Source organism: Polypterus senegalus, chromosome 4 (genome assembly GCF_016835505.1).
Source record: "Polypterus senegalus isolate Bchr_013 chromosome 4, ASM1683550v1, whole genome shotgun sequence".
NCBI lineage: Eukaryota > Metazoa > Chordata > Cladistia > Polypteriformes > Polypteridae > Polypterus > Polypterus senegalus.
The window spans coordinates 166864471-166888038 of record NC_053157.1 but is presented as its reverse complement, the minus strand read 5'-3'; the positions used below and the strand labels follow the sequence as shown (position 1 = coordinate 166888038).

General features: G+C 35.7%; 1 protein-coding gene across 4 annotated transcripts in view; it reads left to right on the top strand.

Annotated features, from left to right (window-relative positions):
- dok7b (docking protein 7b) overlaps positions 1–23568 on the top strand; it is a 228770-nt gene that overhangs the window by 133737 nt on the left and 71465 nt on the right. For all 4 annotated transcript variants that reach the window (XM_039751628.1, XM_039751627.1, XM_039751626.1 and 1 more), the window contains exon 6: positions 17811–17918. In XM_039751628.1, the coding sequence (XP_039607562.1) occupies positions 17811–17918 (108 nt within the window). The remainder of the gene's footprint in view (positions 1–17810; positions 17919–23568) is intronic.

Sequence of the window (23568 nt, the reverse complement as noted above, 5' to 3'; positions counted from 1 at the left end):
AACGTCCGCTATATTGAACTTTCTTATTCATGGCCTCATCTTCACGAAATTTGGTAGGCGGCTTCCTTGCGCTAACCGAAACCAATGTACGTACTTATTTCGGTGGTATGACGCCACTGTCAGCCGCCATATTGAACTTTCCAACGTCACTAATTCTCCAACTTCCCGTGTAGGTAGAAGGCTGAAATTTTGTAGGCTCATTTCTTACAGCTTACTTACAAAAGTTAAGCAGGTTTCATTTCGAAATTCTACGCATAATGGTCATAATGGTCAACAACCTCCGCCATGTTGAACTTTCTTATTTATGGCCCCATCTTCTCGATATTTGGTAGGCGGCTTCCCTGCACTAACCGAAACCAAGTACGTACTTGTTTCGGTGGTATGATGCCACTGTCGGCCGCCATATTGAACTTTTCAACAGTCTTTGTTACTTATGGGCCCATCTTCAAGAAATTTGGTACACGGGTTCCCAACGCTAACTGAATCCTACTTACGTACATATACACGTCCATAGCCTGCACCTCGGTCACCGTGTGAGGTGGCGTTGGGTCCCCCATCCCAACGCCTCCCACATTGTTGGCTGCCTGGCTATATAAGGCCGTCCGTCACTCCGGTCTCTACATTCCCTTCCTTGCTTCGCCACGGGATTCACGTCTCCCTACTGATAACTACAGCCTTTTTGTTTAATCCACGGTTTCTCCGCTGTTTTATTGTTCATTTATTACGAATATAGTTATTGTGTAGGTATTTTAGACTTACTTTACATTGCTCAGGTACCCATTTCCTTTATCATTCCAATCCCCATTACCATGTCTATTGAGGTGATCACTATCGATCAAAGAACTGTCACTTACCGAGTGGTTTCCATGCCTGGAGATTGCACCTACCTTTTCCATTCTCTTTGTTACATATTGCACGGCCATATCTGGCTCACTCTTGATATCCGGAGGAACATTGTGTCTTATGTATTGAATGACTGGGACAGGTTCAAAGTGTGGACTGATGACGGTACAGGAGATAATTATACTACACAGGAGCACTATAAGAGTGAAATGCTTAAGCCCTTCACCTATGGTTCTGCATGTGAGTTGATGGCTGCCGCTGAATTGTTCGGTTGTCGCTTTCAAGTTTACCAAAATGGCCAAATATTTTACACCTTTCAAAACCGCCAAACCCTCTTAAACATCTTAGATTGACAGGTGACGATTTCAGTAGTGGACACTTTGATGTTTATGAAGGTTTAAACTCTCAAAAGCTGGATGCGATTTTATCGATGAAACCGGTTGTGTGCTTACAACGCTTGACTGAAGCCAAATGTCACTTCAGCACAACAAATCCTGCAAATACTGCCGAAATTCAAACAAACCATGAAACTCAAAGCGATTATGACAGCACCAATCCAAGCTGTGAGATTTGACACAAGATTACTGTTCACATGGCCAACTGTAAGTTACATGCTCAAGAGTAAGCTCAGCACAAAGCTTGGTCATATTACAACTGGAGGGCCGAACTGACAATATGGTATACAAAGAGATCCTTAACAAATAATTATTGGCATATTTTCCCTCAGTTTAAAAAGGTTTAATTTTCTTCTTAATAAAAATTTTAATGCAGTACTTCGCCACTGCGAAGCGCGGGTATTTTGCTAGTATATATATATATATACTGTATATATATATATATATACTGTATACAGTATATATATGTATATATGTGGATTTATGTGTGTGTGTATACAGTATATATATGTGTATATGTTTATATGTAGATATGTATGTATATGTATATATGTATATGTGTATATGTATATATATGTTTATATGTGTGTGTGTGTCTGTGTGTGTGTGTATATACAGTATATATATATATATGACAGCAACACTCATAACAGTGAAAAAACAATTACATTGACAATCATGCTACATTATTTTCAAAATGTTTACTTTTCTTTTTCATCACTTCTTTAACTCACTACTTCTCCGCTGCGAAGCGCAGGTATTTTGCTAGTTCATGATAATGGTTAAAGCAATATTACAGTCGTTGAATTGTTTGATTCTGTTTTGATAGCAGATATTCCATCATTTTTCCTAAGCTTTGTAAATTTCTGTATGGTCGATAATTTTTTACATAGGCCTTAAACCATCAAGAATTCAAGTATGCATTTGTTTTCTATTAAAAACTTTAATTAAACTTAACTTAATTCATGTATTTTTATGTTTTGAAAATTACCATAACTCCATCTTTTTTTTATTTTAAATATTTTGAGGAATATTTACTGTCATGAGATGACCCATTGCCAGTTGGCAGTTTAGGAATTAGCACTATGTGATGTCATCACTGTCAAAATATATAAGTTCTTTATTTTTCATTCTCCAAATTTGTGGATTTTCTTCAACACCTTTCATCATTGCTTAATGGTTTTGAACTTCTGGCTTATACATTTTTGACTTTGATTTTTGGTTTGCATTGTTGACTTGTATTGACCTTTTATTTCTGGTCTATGTTCATTTACTGGTCTGCTATTCTCAGTTAATTTTCAATTTATGGCAGAAAGGATACCTGTAACACATTTATTAACTCAAGAAAAATGTGTGTCAATGCTAAGCTGCTGGATTTGGCCAAATTAAACTATTATTCTTTATCTCGTACTCTTTAATTTCTTGCCCTCCATAGTTTATAAGTTGGCACTCATTGTGTCATACACCCTTTAGATTCTTGCGTGACGCTTTTTTTGTGGGAAGCTTTAGTAAACTTAAGATGTTGGTTCCTTATTATGGGGGGAAGACACCGAGACTGAGATTGCTCGAAGGAGAAAGTAGTTTTGGCTTGAGTTTTTAGTTTTGAGATTGATATTTTTCTAATCATAATATCAGCTGTTTTTTTGCTTAAAGGAAAAGGCTTTTTAAGTTGTGCTATTCATCTTTCCTGTTTAAAGAAATAGTCCACCCCAAAATTATATTCTATGTTATTTACCCCTGTAGTTTGTAGTCAAATTTTAATCCTGTGGTTTCATGTAGAATGAAGATATTAGATCAAAAGTAATCAGTGTTGTACAATGGCAAGTAATGTGAAAAATATTTATGGAAAAACAAAACCTCACATTAGTTCTGTCTCATAATCCATGAGTCAGTTATCCAGTGAAATGCACATGCTCATGGGTATCACTTTTTAATTTGAAGACTTACCTCTCCCACTCATTCGTTAGTCAAGAGTCATGTCTTCAATTCAGAAAATCAATACCATGAGTCTTTAGCTTTGTGTTTATGATGTGTGGTTGTTCATCAATATAAAAAGAACCTTACATGTTAAAGTGCTTTTTGTGAACAATTTTACATGACAGAACAGTCTAATGCAGCTACACCTTGCCTAATTTAGGTTCAACAAATACTACAATTGCAGGATGGCTGTATAGCTGTCTTTAGATTACTTTCTTGCCATATGACATCAGTTTTCTTGAAAGAGTCAGTGCCTATTCCTAGCTAAATGACAAAGATTAGCCCTAGATGAAACAGTATTTTATTGCAGCAAAGACAAAGATGCAGTTATGCATCACTGAAGAATTTAAAGCTACCTGCTAACCTAATCAGGATGAACTTGATTGTGGAAGAGGACTAGTATGGTTTTAGGTGCTCTGAGTTGAATCTGATATCCAAGCCCAGTAGAGCAGCAAAACTACTGTTATGCCATAATGCTTTCAATCCTAATCTAGTAAAATAAGTGGAGCTTTTTTACCAAATTTAAACACAGACTAATCATTAAATTGAAGCAACTACCTAAGCAACTTAACTCAACCCATTTAAAATGCCTCAAAAGTGTTGCAAACAATGTTTGTTTTCCACTATTTAATAATGATCTGAAATACTACAGGTTTTCTGGTTAAGTTCATAAATGGGTGGACAGACCTTTTCAACAAATTTGATGATTTTTGACTAAATGTTATTCACATATTATTTTTTGGCCATGGTGTTGGAGAAATGAGCAGAACATTTCTTGTAATGTTTTAAAAGTGGACCTATACAAAGAAACTGATGCTTTATTTTATTTCTGTACTGAATTAACTTGTTATGGTAAGAGCTGGTTGTCGTATGTACTTTAATGATTTGGTGTTTGTGTAAGAATTGCCTGTAACTAGTTTATGTAAAAACTACAATAAGATCTGGTATCTTGTAAGCCTGAAGTATTACTTGCCTATGCATATTTTTGTTGATACCTTCTACCATAATAAAAATATGATTTTAAAAGCTGCTATACAAACATTCTGTGCTGTTGGCTCATGTTTATGATGTCAGAAGCATGAAGCTAAAGCAGTTGATTTTAGAAATATGATTTTACTTCTATGAACTTTGGATAGTGACACTAGAAGGGTGTCTTGCAAAACTTATTCTTAGTTACACAAGCACGCTGCGCTGTAGTCTTTTGACTCTATTGGCAAAAGCATACTGTATGTGCTCAGATAGCACATTTTAGAGACAAGAAATTTAATTGTAAAAGGGTAAAGTTTCTTGGAGACTGGATGACCACATCATACTTACTGTAGCTTTATAAGATCAGTTAAAGAGTTGTTTAAAAGAAGAGAAGACAATGAAGAAGATGGGAGTGGAGGAAAGTCAATCCTAGAATGCTCCGAGTTACTGCTGATAGTATTAACAACACAAGAAATGTGCCTCCTGGACTAAACATATAGCAGTACCAGGTTGTATGGTGTTCACAAATTATTTTGCTTTTCTTTATGATAATATCTATTTGAATAATGCTTAAAAAGTGTGAGTTTTTATTCTGTCTGTTCTGGTGCTCTGTCTTGTTTCTTGGAGTTACAGATGCATAAGGAAGATGGATGTGCTGACACTGTGGGCAGAGTATGAGATTTGAAGCATTCTGTTTCGGTCTACCAAATAAAGAGTACAAAGGGAAACTATGTCACCCTAGGACCCAACCACAACAAAACATATGGTTTTGTTGGAATTAGTGTGTAACATAAGTACTTCAGGAGAATTCATTGCCTTCACAGTTTGGTTATAGTAAGGAATATTTTGTGGCATATTTATAGTGGTTACAAGTAGCAATATTTGTATCTATATATAGCATTGCTTTCCTTGCTGTGTGTATGAGACTGATCTAAAAATCTGTGCAGTGGCACAATTTTATGAATATTTACATTGCTGAGTACACTATCTGTGCTTGGTCAGCAATATAGAACTAATCAGAGCAAAACAACTACTTGTTTAGATTGAGAGGGTAAATTAAGTTGGGATGAGAAGTCTCACTGCATGCATCCTTTAGGAGATAGGCATGACATACCCAGGACACTCTTTGACTTGGCTGAACATATTTTATGAACATATTTTTTTAAGGCCATAATAGTATACGTATTAGAACTCACATCCTCTTTTTTTTTGTTTTTGTTCTAAACTTCATGGCACATCAGGAAATGTGGAATGAAGTTCCTTGTTTAGTGCAAACATGCTTGGGTCCATCCAGTCTATAAGATCATTCAAATTAATTGAATACTTTGATTTAAATTCCTAAAAATCTTAGTACTCCAGGAAGTTTATCCTGTCCTAGGCTCAAATACAATGCTTATAGAGCTTGGAATACAGATTCTAATTTCTGTTTGTTGGAAACCTATGAACTTCAAAGTCCTGAATTCCCCTAGAATTGAGAGTCACTTGCAGTATTTCAGCAATACTTGACTTTATGGGATGTTTGCAAGTCTTTGCTGAAAACCTAGAATGTGTCATTTTTGTGTACTAGGCCCACTTTTGTTTTTGAGGGTTTTTTTTAAACAACTGTTAATTATTGCTGTTTTGTTTTGATGGTTGCTCTCTTTTTATAACATTGTCACACATTAATAACATCATCATATAAATTGCAGATCATATCTAGTTTGTCTATTATGTTGCGAGTACCATAACCACATGAGTGCAATTCTGTTCCAATGTGTCATGTCACAGACAACATTTTATATAACATATGTATCAAACGGAGCTCTTTTGTTTTTAAAAAAATTTAAATAAGCGTGTTGGAAAAAGGGAATGGTGAGAAAAGTTATTATTAGGAAAGAATGTGCTGGTGGAAAGGAAGCTTAAACAAGTAAAATGGTGTATGTCAAAGGTAGGCAAAAGCTGAAACGATGTGAAAAAAACTTAGGGGGTAGTAGCACATGCAGACTCAAGTGTGTAAAGCTAATGGAAACTTTGATACACTATGAGAATTACGGGAAACTGACTTGTATAACACACCAAGGACAATTAATGGCTTTGGGCACATTGTGCTTTGAATTCTTAAAAAATCAAAAGGTTAATAAGGGGACTTCATCCACTATTTGGAGAGGCTTGATTGAGCATTAAAGAGAATTTGCTGTTTCATTTTGATTTTCGCGCTTTGACTCTGGCCTAATCTCATTTTAGAATTTTACTTCTCCAATATACAGCTTTTGAGGTTTAAAGAGCTATTGGTTTTCAAACATATTAGCTGTTTTGTGTTAACTAACTGACTTTGTTTATTTTAATTTTGCCATTTTTATAGATAGATCATTAGAAAAGAAGGAAGATAACCGTCTAACAACCAAAATACCATAGTGTGAATACAGGATAATACTCTTCAAAACATGCATCATGGAATAATTACAATTCAACCAAATACAACTAAAATTCAAAAAAATAGTTTGACACAATGTGACTTATCTTTGTTATATGTTTTTTGTTTGGTAAGCAGGTCTTTAATCTGAAGTATTACTAAAAACATTATGCAAATTGCAGCTGTTTTATGAGTAGATATAAGTACATTTAGGTAATTACAACAGATACACTGCAGTAGTTCACTTCATTTTTTATTTTCCATGGTTGTCTGATATTATTTTATTATGCTTGTGAAGTTACAATTTGTTGCCCTTAAGAATATATTAAAGTTATACTCTCTGAAGTAGCATGTGTTCCTAGAACTCCTTATGAAAAGATAAAGTTCAAAGTGATTTACTTATTATGTATATTTTGATACTGGGACTATTCACCAAATAAAATGATTAATAGACCTGGAAGACAATTTCTGTCAGCTGTCAACATGATCTGTCCCTGTACTTGTACACCAATCCTTTCACTCACATGCCTGATTAGAAGCTTAGATCTTTGTCTATTATTAAACTGTCAGAAGAGACAGCATGGATCATAGTTATAAGACAGTTAGGATCAAAGACTTTTCATACTGTGCCAAAAAGAACACTCCTAATTACACATATCTTTTATTGTTCTTTCATTTTCAAAAAGACGATAAGTCTCTCCTGGAGACTGCTGTGAGCCTATGCATAACAAATCACCTGCAGTTTATTTGGAATTACAATAATGGATTTAGGTGCAATAAAGTTTGAAAAATTTGTAATCTGGATAGAGTCTTTTAAGAACAATGTGAAAATTATGGTATAAGATATATTTAACCAACTTTATCGTACAGCTTTTGAGGAACACTTACTATAATATCAGTATACAAATGTATAAAGGAATATTTGTATTGTTGTCTGTATTTTGTTTATGGGTACTCCAGTAAGTTTCCTTCCCACATTCTAAGGATGTGCATGTCTATTTGTTTAGTGATTGTAAATTGGTACTCTGCCTAGGGGTGGTTATTGCTTAGCTCAAAATGCTGCTAGTATAGGCCAGACAGTCTTTGCCTTTCTAAGAACAAATTCCAAATAACAAAAAGAAAAGAAAACCAAAGAAACAAAACAAAAATTGAAAACCTAGTACAACAGCCTTCAATGGTTAAAAGGTGGAAATTTTTACATCCTTTTAGGGATTATTTCTAGCATTGTTTTAAGTATTGTTTTACACTCTAATGCATACAGGTACCCTGCCAATTGCTAACAGTGTTTAAAGTCAAGATCATACAGGGGACAAAAATATCATTTACTTTGCTATAAGACTGTTTGATTTGGTCTGTATTACATGTTTATCTTGGTGAACACTGGGTAGCCCCTTTGGAACAAAAATATTTCACTTTATTTTTTATCTATTACAACATAGTTATATAGTTTGTTTACATTATATAACATAATGCTTTCCAGTGCCTTAATGGGTAAGTAATGGAAGTTCAAATAATGGCTTTATTATCAGAGTGAGGTTTTTCTACCCCTAGTTTATTAAGGGCTGTTGAAATGTTCTGCTTCTCAGAAGGCTGTCCACAATTTGCATGCTGCCTTAGGGTTTTCATTGCTATTTGTATAGGTTTATTATTTGATTCAGTTCAGTTAATTTGTAAATTTAAAATAATGCAGCTAGTAGTATTCTGCAATGTCTGATGACTCATAAAAAATTAACACTACGGTGCTCATAAGATTTAAAGGGACAAACAGTTTGATGTGTATTCTGAACATTTTATAAAGAGTAATTTAGATATGTACAGTAGGTGTCCCATTACCAATAAATGGATACATATATTCAAGGGTTGATAATAAAGTATTTCAATTTTTAGTGTATATGAAACTATGTAAAGCAGCATAAACTATGACTATTATAGGATACTAGCAAAATACCCGCGCTTCGCAGCGGAGAAGTAGTGTGTTAAAGAAGCAATGAAAAAGAAAAGGAAACATTTTGAAAATAATGTAACATGATTGTCAATGTAATTGTTTTGTCACTGTTGTGAGTGATGAGTGTTGTTGTCATATATATATATACATATATATATATATATTTACACACACACATAAACATATATATATACATATCTATACATATACACATATATATGCACACACACATATATAAACATATATATACATATACATACATATCTACATATATACACACACAGCTATTTCGTATCAGTGCAATACGCTGCTTGTTAAAACGGATGACTCCCGCTCTTACGTGCAAGTCTGCGTGGATATTATGAACTATCGTATTTGTTCAAGTTCTATTTAAATTTTAAATAGAAGGAATTTTTATTTAGTCGACAGAAATATCTTTGGTAGGAATGGTAAAAACAGACAGGAATATTATTCGTGAATAAATCAACTCAAACCTTAAACAACTTATAATATTTTGCTCTCCATAAAAATATATCCTGTCTAAATTATACAAGTTAGAAATAAAGTAAACGTTAAAAGAACAAACATTCAAATTTCTTTACTCTTATGTAATTTTATATAAAAAATAAACTTAGATTTTAAATATCCCAAAAGATTTTGCTCTCCATAAAAATATATCCTGTCAAAATTATACAAATTCAAATATGAACATGCTGCATAACAAAACCTGGAAATATAAATAAAATGTGTTCCTTTCAGCAATAACAAATCAAATCATTCAGTTGTCTTTGCTCATATGTCATTTTAGAGCTGGACGCCTGGCATCTTTTTTTGGCCACAGGTTCGTTTCTGTTTGGTGTGAGGTTCTGTGTTGTGGAGATTCTCAGGATGGATTGCAGGTGCTCATCAGTGAGGCGACTCCTGTGTGCTGTTTTGTTAGTCTTTATCACTGAGAAGAGCTTCTCACACAGATATGTGCTACCAAACATGCACAAGGTTCGAGCCGCATGTAGACGGACTTTTTTTGTTCTTCAAAGTCACCAAAGCGCCGTGCAAACTCAGTGCGCAGTGCGCTCAGTTTATCAGCAAAGTGCGATTTGGGAACACCGTAGTGACGACTTGGTTTAACATTACTTGGCAACAGGGAAAGTGGGCAAGGTGCACTGGTGCATTTGTGTCTCCCATAAAAGCAGCTTCACTTGAAATCACTTTGTGATTGTGCACGGGTAAAACATCCGCTGAAGTGTCAGATTCTTATTTAATTATGCTGCTTTCTGTATCTTCTGCATTGCATTCAGGTTACCCTGATGTTTTGTCTCATAGTGCCGCCTTAGATTAAATTCTGTAATTACAGCCACATTAGCTCCACAAATGAGACACACGGGTTCAGTAAACATATACTCAGCCTCCCATCGGTTTTAAAGGCTCTATTTTCAGAATCAACTTTTCTCTTCAGCATCGTGTGAGCTAGCTTCGCAATAACTTGCAGCATCATAAGGTAGACTTGATTAACGCGTAAGTGCGGCAAGGCAGCTGAAGCGCTGCATTATGGGATCTGTAGTTTATTGTGTTACCAGCGCTTCATATACCCGGCTTTAATAACAATAATACAGTATATAAAATGATCTCGGGGCGGATATAATTACGCGGGCGGATGTGGCCCGCGCCCTTGAGTTTGACACATATGGACTAAATAGAACTTGAAAAGATATATTTTTCAAATGTGATCGCTAATTCAGATAGAGTTGACGCAAGACTACAGCCTGCATGCCTCAATAAGTCATCCTCCCTCGCTCTTACTTTTTACCGCTCATCTAATGAATACACTGAGTATGGCTTTACCAAAACAATCATTGATGGCGAATAAAGTATCCATTATTCGAGTATGTAGATGGGATATATATATATATATATATATATATATATATATATATATATACATATATATATATACCGCGATCGCAGCGAGAAGTAGTGTGTTAAAAAGCTAGAAAAGAAAAGGGAACATTTTAAAAATAACGTAACATGACTGTCAATATACAGTATTTGTTTTGTGAGTGTTACTGAGTGTTGCTGTCATCAAGGATTTGATTATCATTATTTCTTTCAATCAGGTTCGTATTTGTAGGATGTGTTGTGTTCAAGTTACATTCCGTGTTTGTCAATCGCTGTAAAGATGACAGGTTTCATTCATCGATTCGCTTCTTACTGCATCAATAAACAGCTCGTCTTCTTCTTTATCTGAGACCTGACACACTGCATGCACGGGTTTTTTACACTGTCTTCCTTTAGCGGACATTGACTTTTTCCAACGTGTGCTTTGTTTCCGCAGTAGTTGGATTTATGAATATGCTTGTATGTATCAGACGCTTCATATTTTTGCTGCCTTTTCAATTGTGTAATTCGGTTTTGTTCAGCTCTTTGGAACTGTTGCTTTTATCTGTGCACTGCGCCAGTTCACGTGAGCTCGGTGTACATGCATCGAAGGTTCCCAGCTGTGCTGGTGCCATCTCGTGCTATGTCCATGGCTGTATTTAATGTTACCTTAGTCCTGGCACTTAAAACTTTCTCTCGCAGTTTCGCTGAGTTTGTGTCAAACACCACCCTGACCATCTCATCTTCCTCTCCATAAGCACAGTCCTTCACCCGTGAATATTTAGTGGGAGTTTGCTATTGATTGCCGCTGACGGACGGCCTTATATGGGCAGGCACTAAATTACAAACGCCAGCGGCAGCCTGTCTATGAACTTAATTTAAAGTGTAGGTTTACATCGTGCTTTGTTTCCGAAGTAGCAGAACTCATGAATATGGTTGTATATGTCACTCGCTCGCTTCTTATTGTTTCACTGCCTTCTCAATTATATAATGCATGTTTTCTTCAGCGCTTTTTTGAGGTCTTCCTGGTTTTCTATGTACTGCGTGATTACGTGGGAGGCGTGATGATGTCACACGAAACTCCGCCCCACGGCGTTGAAGCTCATCTCCATTACAGTAAATGGAGAAAAACTGCTTCCAGTTATGACCATTACGCGTAGAATTTTGATATAAAACCTGCCCAACTTTTGTAAGGAAGCTGTAAGGAATGAACCTGCCAAATTTCAGCCTTCCACCCACACGGGAAGTTGGAGAATTAGTGATGAGTCAGTGAGTGAGTGAGTGAGTGAGTGAGTGAGTGAGTGAGTGAGTGAGTGAGGGCTTTGCCTTTTATTAGTATAGATAATGATTACAGAAAAATGAATTATATGGTTATTTTCTGTTGTGACTTGACAGAGAAATCTAATAAATGAGAAAAATGTTATTTTAAAATAGTAAATATGAATCACACCGCTCCTCTTTTTGTCACATTAATCACCCTTGCACAGTCTTCAGTACTTGTAGGCACTGGTGCAGCAGATGCCACATAAAGTTGGGGGGCCTACCAACTTGAAACGTCCCCTTGCCAGAACTTCACCAAGCCACCTGCAAAAATATAAATTTAATTTAAAAAAAAATATTTTGTGCATTTTTAGACACTGACAAACAGGTGTGTCACATTGTATGATGTTACAAGCAAATTCTTAAAATCTGCATAAATTCGCTAATAGACATTGAAGAGATCCATCTTCATAAAAAAGGAAAATAACATTTATTTCTATAGGATATTTTCATTCATAGACTGTAGATCAAAGTGCTTTATAAGCTGTCAAAAATAGTTATAGTTTTGTGAAAACCGAAATCGCCTACAATTTGGAACCTTTCTTAATTGACTATTATTATGGATACTAATTCTGAAAATTCCTTAATAAAAGGCATATTATATTTAGGAGGTCTATAAATGGTTATAAAGAGAGGTTGTGAGTCCTTGAATAACTATGGGAAGATAAATGAGAGGTGCAAAAGTACCAAAATGAGTATCTTTACAATTTTATCAGCTTGAGAAAATACATACTAAACCACTGTCTTTCTTACTTTGGGTAGAATGAACAAAATTGTATTTTGGAAGAGCTTCTTAAATTATGTAATTTATGCGATGTTTCACTCGATGCAAGATTTTCCTATCATTGATAAGAATCATCAACGTAAAATCTCTTAACATTTACATGTAGAGCAACAATCGCCATATTTTAGTTTGCATCTGTCTGACAAATCTGTTTTGTTCATTTTGTGCATGCAGGGCATATTCACAGTTATCAAATTTGGGCCAGTCGCAAAATTATTCTTAGCAGTCAAAAAAAAATTAAATATGAGGCAAATATCAGGATAGAGTCACTTTTAGCTCACGTGTGCTCAGACTTGCATTCATTCCATTTTTATATCAACAATGTCCTCCAATAAAACATAAAATTTATGAAAATGCTAAATATGAGAATGTTAAATTAGGGTTCTATTGTAAATTCTTTATTTTAGGGACGGGCGCCAACCTCCACTATTTTGGGAGGGGAGGATACAAATTCTGCATAATGCCAGTGCTTGCAGGCATACTCATATTTCCTAATCCAGGGCTAGTGTGAATAAGTGTAAAGATCTAATGATTAAATAATTTTGCAAAAAAGCTATTCTTTTGCAAAATTTACTGTGTTAGTGTTTCACAAATATTTCCTTTCTAGCATGCTTGTAACTGGTAATACTGTATACATGTGTTTTTATATTCAGAAGACAGAAAGATATCAAGCACATAGACAACTGAAAAGCATCAGTAATCCAGAAACAGAAAGCTACTGTATGTATTAACATACTGTACTGTAGCATTATTTGTTGCATTATTTAGTATAGATACCATTTTAGGATTAAATGAAAAGGTGGCACAGTAGTTAACATTCCTTCATCACAGTTCTAGAGGCTAAGGGTTAATTGAAAACTGGTGACAATCAATATAGACATTGTATGTTCTATCCATGTCTGAATATGTTGATATACAGTGTCCGTGTAAGTTTCATGAAATGTGTTCATTCATCTATCCATTTTTATGAACCCACAGTTGCAATAGTCACTATTGTATGTGATTCATTTGAACAATTTTAGAATTTTATTTGAACATTTGCTTCATGTTTCGATATACATATGGTGGCAATTGTAATCTGCTATTTCTCTCGCTGCCTACAACTCTCTTTGTTCTAATTAGCAGTAGTTATCTTTTAAACTAAGCTGGCCCTAGCAGTAGGATTTTGTGTTTTGGTTACAACCTCTTTTTGCATTTGATTATTGAACTTGTGTTGTTAGTTTGGTTTTGGGTTACTTGGTTTTCATTTGCTCTTGTGGTATTCTCGATAGTTTTTGGACAGTTTACTTGTTCTTAACATCCATTAATAACAAAGCCGATGTCTATCCGACCAACAAGGCAATACTCAACTGCAGGACTCCTACCATGCATACGTATATATGATTTCTGTTACAATTTTCTAAGACAGTGGGCCTTTTATGTATACAATATATATTGTTTTTTTTTTTTGTTTTTTTTTTTAACCAAGAGATGATATTAGTAGGTCACTGGAGCTGCTATTTCCCATGATTAAAATGTACCTGCATTAGATCAATTTCTGGTTGACTGACCTTGGCTTTTGTTGGGGCTCATTGCAAAATGCAGTTTTACAGGAAACTACAGGGTGGGCCATTTATATGGATACACCTTAATAAAATGGGAATGGTTGGTGATATTAACTTCCTGTTTGTGGCACATTGGTATATGTGAGGGGGGAAAACTTTTCAAGATGGGTGGTGACCATGGTGGCCATTTTGAATCGGCCATTTTGGATCCAACTTTTGTTTTTTCAATAGGAAGAGGGTCATGTGACACATCAAACTTATTGGGAATTTCACAAGAAAAACAATGGTGTGCTTGGTTTTAACGTAACTTTATTCTTTCATGAGTTATTTACAAGTTTCTGACCACTTATAAAATGTGTTCAATGTGCTGCCCATTGTGTTGGATTGTCAATGCAACCCTCTTCTCCCACTCTTCACACACTGATAGCAACACCGCAGGAGAAATGCTAGCACAGGCTTCCAGTATCCGTAGTTTTAGGTGCTGCACATCTCGTATCTTCACAGCATAGACAATTGCCTTCAGATGACCCCAAAGATAAAAGTCTAAGGGGGTCAGATCGGGAGACCTTGGGGGCCATTCAACTGGCCCACGATGACCAATCCACTTTCCAGGAAACTGTTCATCTAGGAATGCTCGGACCTGACACCCATAATGTGGTGGTGCACCATCTTGCTGGAAAAACTCAGGGAACGTGCCAGCTTCAGTGCATAAAGAGGGAAACACATCATCATGTAGCAATTTCGCATATCCAGTGGCCTTGAGGTTTCCATTGATGAAGAATGGCCCCACTATCTTTGTACCCCATATACCACACCATACCATCAATTTTTTGTTCCAACAGTCTTGGAAGGATCTATCCAATGTGGGTTAGTGTCAGACCAATAGCGGTGGTTTTGTTTGTTAACTTCACCATTCACATAAAAGTTTGCCTCATCACTGAACAAAATCTTCTGCGTAAACTGAGGGTCCTGTTCCAATTTTTGTTTTGCCCATTCTGCAAATTCAGTGCGCCGATCTGGGTCATCCTCGTTGAGATGCTGCAGTAGCTGGAGTTTGTAAGGGTGCCATTTGTGAGTAGCTAATATCCGCTGAAGGGATGTTCGACTAATGCCACTCTCCAGTGACATGCAGCGAGTGCTACGCTGTTGGCTCTTGCTGAATGAAGCTAGGACAGCCACTGATGTTTCTTCATTAGTGACAGTTTTCATGCGTCCACATTTTGGCAAATCCAACACTGAACCAGTTTCACGAAACTTAGCAAGCAGTTTGCTAACTGTAGCATGGGAGATGGGTGGTCTCGTAGGGTGTCTTGCATTGAAATCTGCTGCAATGACCCGGTTACTGCGTTCACCAGACATCAACACAATTTCTATCCGCTCCTCACGTGTTAACCTCTGCGACATGTCAATGGCTGTAAACAAAGAGAAACTTGTAAATAACTCATGAAAGAATAAAGTTACGTTAAAACCAAGCACACCATTGTTTTTCTTGTGAAATTCCCAATAAGTTTGATGTGTCACATGACCCTCTTCCTATTGAAAAAACAAAAGTTGGATCCAAAATGGCCGACTTCAAAATGGCCACCATGGTCACCACCCATCTTGAAAAGTTTTCCCCCCTCACATATACTAATGTGCCACAAACAGGAAGTTAATATCACCAACCATTCCCATTTTATTAAGGTGTATCCATATACTGTAAATGGCCCACCCTGTATATTCTTTTGAATTGAAATGGGTAATCAGTAAGGAATAATGTGAATTTTGGGAATATGTTATCATTATTAGATATTTACATTTTTCTACTACATTGTAAACTATGTACAGTGTTTACCCCCTTACAGTTCTGGTTGTGCGGGGACACATTAACTTAAACTAAACTAACCAAGGGATTCTGTCAATCCTAGTTTAACCTTGGACCCAAGAACACCTCTTATTCCTTTATGTCTGTCTACCTCCTTTTTTGCTTCTGGAGTACACTGGAGCTTCATAGCTCGTTAGCTTACCATGCCTTACTTGAGCTTGACCGATCTTTCCTTTTTCCACTTCATGGCTCATTATACACGCAAAATGTAATTCTCTCTTTTAATTAATAATGTACTGACAAAAAATACACATGACACTTAATTTTTTTGCTCAAATGTCACCAAAATTCAGTCAAACCAGTGAAAGCATTTTTTTTAGATTTTGCAACATTTAGTTTTTCTATTGTAGCAGTTTTTTGCCCCTGAATATTAATATATCAAAATATCTTCGTGTATTTGTAAAATTAAACAATAGCAATTGTATTTTTATTGAGTATGTGAGTCAGTCAACTTTGCATTTTATAAACTGTGTACAGATTGTAAATGAGAGATCAGAGAGAGTGTCAGAGTGTTGTGACACCAAGAGGGAAGCATGGTTATTGCAGTAACTAAAACACACACCAAAAAAAAAAAAACAGTTTGTGCACAAGCCCAAAAAACATGTAAATTTGTGGTAGGCACCAGTTTATCGCAGGATGAGGAGTGATGATTGGTTTATTAGTGTAATAAACTGTGTACAGCATCATTGTCACTTCTGCAAACTAGTGCTGACCTACCAATTACATATATCAAATAATAATTAAAAAGCAATATGAACTGTTTCAAAATGAAAATAACCTCTAAGGAGGGATTGATGAATGTTGAAATGTAAAAATGTCAATAGAATTCTTTTGACACTTTTTTGTGTACTCATTTGTACAAGGTTCGCATATACTGTGTGAGTGAACAAGTGCAGAGATAATAATGTTCACAGCAAATGGAAACAGTGACTGAGTGATACATTCACTAAATTTAAAAGCATTCCTGATGACAAGGACGAAAGATTGTCCAAATAAGCAACACCTGCATTGCCTGTTTTAAGTTTTTCAAATGAAATGAAATATTGCTAAAAATTTTATGTAAATTGTATATAAAGTGTTTAGATGTATCCTGTAGTGTGAAGTGGACAAACACAGTCCCCAACAGCTGTGATAGCTATAAGATTTTCAATATGACAGCAACTACTTTGCCTCTGTTTGTGGAGCAGTTGACTTGCTGAAAACCATGACATTGAATATTTTTAATTTTGTGTTGTTTTTGAGAATAATAGAGAGTTTCTATTCTTCTTTGTTTAGGTCAGGGCACTGATTTGATAAATAAACGAACTACTACTGCTACACAAATGCTGATGTGAATTTCAGTTATTGCATATGTGTAGAACATGGCTTCTATAAATGAGTATGCATTATACCTATACTAGAGGTCTGTGGAAGCTCTAAGGCAATTACATTCTCCCACAATGAGTTTATGCAGAGCTTTAATCTAAGGTTTATGAAAAAGTGTCAAAATAAAGGTCATAGCTAAAAAAAAGAAAAAACTCCACTGCATTTACTACAGTTTTCCAAATGGTATACCAGAAGAAGATGGTTCTCTCTCTTGTTGCTGTGTTGGGATCAAATATAGCAATGGATCAGTGAACCATATCATTGAATATTGAGAAAATGATGCTGCTTCTACATTAAGCCCTGGTGCTGGTAAACATAGAAAACATATAATCCCAAAGTAAAACATTCTGCAACTTTAAAAATTTGGAGATTAAAACACAAAAAAATGTTTTTTCTTTTAATGCAGTTATAATTTTATTTTTTGTGACATTAGTTAATTCTAGTCAGTGAGCTTTACTGACATGCATGTATGTTGTTGGTTGTATTAGAACTTTAGCAACTATTAGTTATAAATATTAAGTCTCTTTTTTACTTTAGATCCCAATATTAATCCAGCGTACATGGAAGATAGGATTACACATGAAGCTCTGGAACTTGAAAAGCGTCTCAGCTTGCTATCCCATTCAAGTAGGCAGAGCAGTGCTGGTGAGTTATTACAGTGTAAAAAAATGAATACAGTATGTAATTTAGAATTAAGAGTATCTTCAGTTTTGCTTGTTTTCCATCAATTCAACTGTATATCATTATGATGGTCATTTACTTTATAATATTGAGTGTAATTATTAATATGATTGAAAATAAAAACATATGCTCTGCTCACACTTACCCATCTCAAAGCAGGACTACAATCCATTTGCCACAGATGATCTGGAGGGGGCATTACCAGCACTAACTTAGGTTGGGCAAAGCTCAAGATTAATAGTTTTATTTCTGTTTGTTTCCTGAGCCACTATAGGGACCTTGCAAGGATATAATGGACAAAAGCCAGTCTGGCTGTCCCCAATACATGTAATGCAGAGAACATACAGTAAGTGAGCAGCTGACGCCACTAGGGGGAATTCAGCCAATATAACACTTAAACTTTTAGGTCGGTTACCATGTAACCACAAATTGCTTAATATGTTTTATCAAGTAGTTATCCTAGCTCCAGGCTTAAAAGCTGCTTCTTTATTGTGAGCTAGGAGTTGGGAATTAGTGATAAACAAGTGCTGTGCTGACAGAATGACCAGTGTAAGACATGGAAAGTGGTGCAATTTAAAAAGGGGGGTAGGAGGTTGGTGTCTTACAATGGCTAGTAGGCCTGCCACCCTGTGGTTTAGTTATGGGCCACTCTGGTATAAGTGTAAGTTCATACTTAACTATTTTCTTGTTTTGTTCCTTTTGTGTATTGAACCATTTTTACTTCTGTGATTTTTTTCTTTTTGTTGTCAAATGAACCCTCTTTTTTGTTTGGTCGTTTTGGTTCTGCTGTGTCTTAGTTTGCTTTTGGGGTTGGCTCATAAGCATCCCTAGTCCACAAATGTTCTTGAGAAAATCATTAATGGCTTAAGCTGCAAAAACATGATCACACATCACCATTAGCCAGTGATTCATGCAAAACTTAAATCACAATAAAAATTAGAGTTATGTTTTGCAAAAATGCGTGCAAAATTCAGTTCCTGGCCGGGGCTGTTTTCATTAACTAATTCTGCATGTGTATGCCTATCATTTGATATTTAAATAAAGTTCTTAAAAAACTATATTGTAAGTCATTTTCTGTCAAGTGTGAATATTTGTTGAGCCATGAAACATTTATTACAGTTGTTGTGGTAGTATGATCCTCGCTTTGACAATTTTAATGAAAATGTTAATTATAAAAATGAGTCTAAAATAGAAGCAATATTTGATATGGTACTGCATGACATTTGGGGTGTGCACATCCTCAACCAAATGTGCAGGAATCAAAAAACAGAAAACGTTTTGTTGCTAGGTAATGGCAATAGGTTTTATTTGTAGTGAAATTTCTTGTGGGGAAAATGCAGTTATGTACTCAAAAAATATAATTGATTTTACTGGCATGATGCAGATTATCTGCATTAAGCAGCTGCAGAAAACACATACGTGTGAAACAGGTCTTAAGGCAGCAGTATTCAAGCTCTAAAAACTTTAAAGATCCCCAAAAACTACTTTGAAGTAAATTTCACAATATGAAATCTCCTGCCAAACGAATTTGAGAATCAGTTTTGCAAAATGAATCCTGGCTGTTTCACTTGTTACAAGTGTTTAAATAAAGCTCTGTAATGAAAACAAATTCATCAAAGTAAATTCCTGTTACAGGCTGGCAATTTGGTATAGGGTTTGCGTCTTTACTCCCTACATGGAGCTTGTATATTCTCCCTGTGTCTGTGTGGGTTTCCGCTGGGTGCTCCGATTTCCTTCTAGCAGTCCGAAGCGATGCAAAACTAAACTCGGCTGTTTCTCTTATCACTATATTTTACTGTAGAAGCATTTTAAAGGGTAAGGTTTAAGGTTTTTTTTCAAGTTGAAGTTATTTGTTTACATTAATAGTATATTCATTTGTGACCATATGTAGTGTGCTGAGCTGAAACGTTTTTTTTTACAAATTTTAAAATGTATCATGCCTGTTCTTGCAGTTTGAAATGGGTTTTCAGAAGCAGGGATACGAATGTTAAAACAAAAGCCTTAAAACTTACTTAATACATTAATTTTTCAAGCAAAGAGTGTTATCGAACATTGATCTCTATCTTAACTTTGTACATATAAAACACTGTATTCATGTCATTATTAAAAGAAAAATATAAAAGCAGAACTTTTTCATGACATTTAGCAATTTATTAAACTGAGACCAATATGCAATTCATGTCACTGCCACATCGTGAGTCGTGCTTTCTGGGCTAAGTAAAATATAAGAACACAATGTAATAGGTGAAAAGCAGCAATGGGTTTTGCTGTTCATGAGTTCAGTTAGGTAAGACAATGTACTGTATAAAATCACATGGAATGGCATTACAATGTTTTTCACACACTTAGGGTAATCAGCACACGGCCCGTGAAAGTTTCAACATGTAGAAAATGGAACAGAGTAGATGTGGTAAATAACTGAAGACTGCAGTGCTAGAAAATGATATGCTCACAGACATGGTAGACCGACAATGTATAAATAGTAGGTCTTTTTGCTTTAGCCAGAAATGTTATAACAAGTTATTTTCTTTTATTTTTTCCTGCCTTCTCTGTAGGTGTTGGGTACATATTTTACATGGACTCTGAGGTTTTGAACCCTGGGGAATGTGAATTTCACTCTGATTTTGTAAAATTTGCAACGGATAATAAGTTGAAGCTTTATAAAGTCTTACTAGGGTGCCATTTTATTTCTTTATTGATCACCGGCTTTTTGATAAGTTAGTTTTGGTCACTCTTATCGTGATCCATCACAATAGCCCCAAGGAGTTTGCAGTGTGTGACACCTTGGCACTGGCATAAAGGTGCACAACAAAGGCTTCCTTAGCATCAGAAATTAGGATTCTCTATTTGATTTCACAGCTATTTTCTCTGACTGACCCACTGATTTTCCAAACAATATATTTTTCTGGCGTTAGTCTTATTTTTTGATGATCAGTTAACATTGCCTTTAGTATTAACCTGTGGCTGTTTTTTGACCATGTCTTTTCTCCTGATCCCATTTTCAAATTTTTACTGTCCTTCCTTGAGTCAGTACAGGAAGGACTCGTAGAATGTGAAACCTGAATGTACATGAATCACCATCTACAGAAAAAAAACACTACGTCTATATATGATTTAGTATGTGCACCAGCACTGCAAGTTAAAAAAGTAAGTATTCATGAACCAGTGGCACTGGCACTGGAGCACATTTTCAGTCCTGTAGTCAGAACAGTTTGATGGATGATGCATACTCAAATCAGATAAATTCATAGCACACTGATAACTGTGCTGTTGTCAGATACTGAATACGCTTTTGTGCAGAGTATCATTTGTTGCAAGCCATGTCAGAATGTAACCATTAATGAAACAGAATCTGAGCAACAAAAGGAAGAACATATACAGCTGAAGTTAAGTGCATCTGTGAAAATGTAAAAACTCTACCAATGATTGCCACTATGAGTAGACAAGAAACTAGTAAATGCATCCTTACTACAAGAAAATAGTACTAGCGATTTGTGATAAAATGTATAACTTTCAGTTTACTTTTATTGTCACAAGCATGCTTCCAAAACACAGGAAGTGTGTTTTCTTAAATCATTTGCCTCTTCAAGGTGTCCCAGTATCCAGTACATTTTAAGGCTTTTGTTTCTATGTTTGGACCCTTCAGCTGTATTTTAAAACACATATATCAGGCTGTGTATTTTCAAAAAATTAGAAAAAAATGCTTGACTTTAGAACACAATTGCATTTCCTGTAGTGATACTGTATATAATACTGTATGTCATGATCGTGAAGAAATAGCTGTGTTGAAAATGCTAAACTTACCTTTTAAAGTTATTACAAGATTACACATTTTTTAGTAGTATTTGGCTGCTTTTCCTACTACAACTACCTGTTTCTTTAGGTTTCCCTAATTGTATGCAACAAGTTAACATATACATTGGAACCTCAGTTTGTGAGTAACTTGGTTTATGAGTGTTTTGCAAGACAAGCTAAAATTTTTAATAAATTTTGACTTGATAAACGAGCGAGGTCTTGCAATACGAGTAGTAAGGATATGCTTTGTCTGCTGAGCGTCATGTGATCACAACTGAGCTGATGGTTCTTCTCTCTCTGCCGCGCACATGTGTATGTGTCTCTCTCTCATGCGCGTGTGTCTCTTTCTCTGTCTCTAGCACACGTGTGTGTGTGTGTGTGTGTGTTTGTCTCTCTCTCTTGCGCGTGCGTGCGTGTGTGTGTGTGTGTGTGTGTGTTTCTCTCTCTCTCTCTCTCTCTCGTGGGCAGTCGTCTCCTATACTCCGTCTGAGTCTGCGTGAGTGTGTGTGTGTTTGGGACACTCTTCCGCCTGTCGTACCGTTGGGTGCAATCCCACAAGAGTTTAGAAACTCACTTACACCAGCCATGATTCTTTTCAAAGGTAGAGTGCAGGTTAATTTGTTTTATGTATTTTTACTTTATATTTTGTATTAATCATTTTTATATGAATAGTTTTGTGTTTTTTTTTCGCAAAACCGAGGTTCCACTGTATAATAATCCTACCTTTCTAGGTTTTCCATTACAGGGCATGTTTGCTAGTGCTTTTGTGATCTGAAAAAAGGGGGTGGAAATTTCCATTATCAATATTTAGCTGGTAAAACACCCATGCTTTGCATTGATGACCAGTTTGTGTCCCTCATTCATATTGTAGACCTGCTCATTGTTGTATTAGTTAAAAGAATTGTGAACCTATAATTTATCCTTAGCGTGCATTCATTCTCAATGTTTAACATAAAATGTGTATAGAGTTTCTGCATCCCCTCAAGTGTGAAAGGTCAGTAGTTCTGTGCCAGTGTAGTAAGATGCAATAGCCTCTTCTTTCACCACCTAAGACCTAACAAAGAGTTCTTTCCATCAACTATAATACTTATATTTTCCCAAGAAACACAGTCTGTTTTTCATTTTGATAGCTGTCATTTAATAGGGGAGGAGATGTGAAGTACCCAGAGGAAAAACCCATGCCAATATTGAGAAAACATGCAAAAAATACTTAGACAGCGACCAAACTGAGATTCAAAATAGGCTCACCAGACATCCATTTTTGTGTTCTGTGTCCTAGGATTTAACTAACTGTTCTGTTTTGTCCCATTTTAGTCTCAGCTGACTTAGCGATTTTATCTACTTTTTTAAAAAGCTCAGTGAACTCCATCATAATCCCAGCCTCCTCTAAATGATTTTTGTTTTTACGTACATTTTTACAAACTTCACAAAGCTACAAGGAGGACATACACCCCCACGCTCTTTTATTTAATTTGTATCTAGCACACTTGCTGGTTTAATTAATTGTGTCCCATTTTGGAACCATGACATCTGGTCAGCCTAATTCAGAAGCACCAAAGAAGGAATATAAATATAATAATATTTAAAACCTGCTTAGGTTCTGACCACCATGACTATGAACTGAACTTTCATAATATCATTGGATACTGGGCACAAACTAACTTCCCATCCACATTCACTTATTTTAGGCCACACGAGTCTTTGGGACATGGCAGGATAACTGTAATAAATGGAAAAATAAATGCTTCCTTGATCACATCTGCACAAACAAAAGCAGAAATTACAGACACCGCACAAACTGTGGCTCATAGGCCAATAT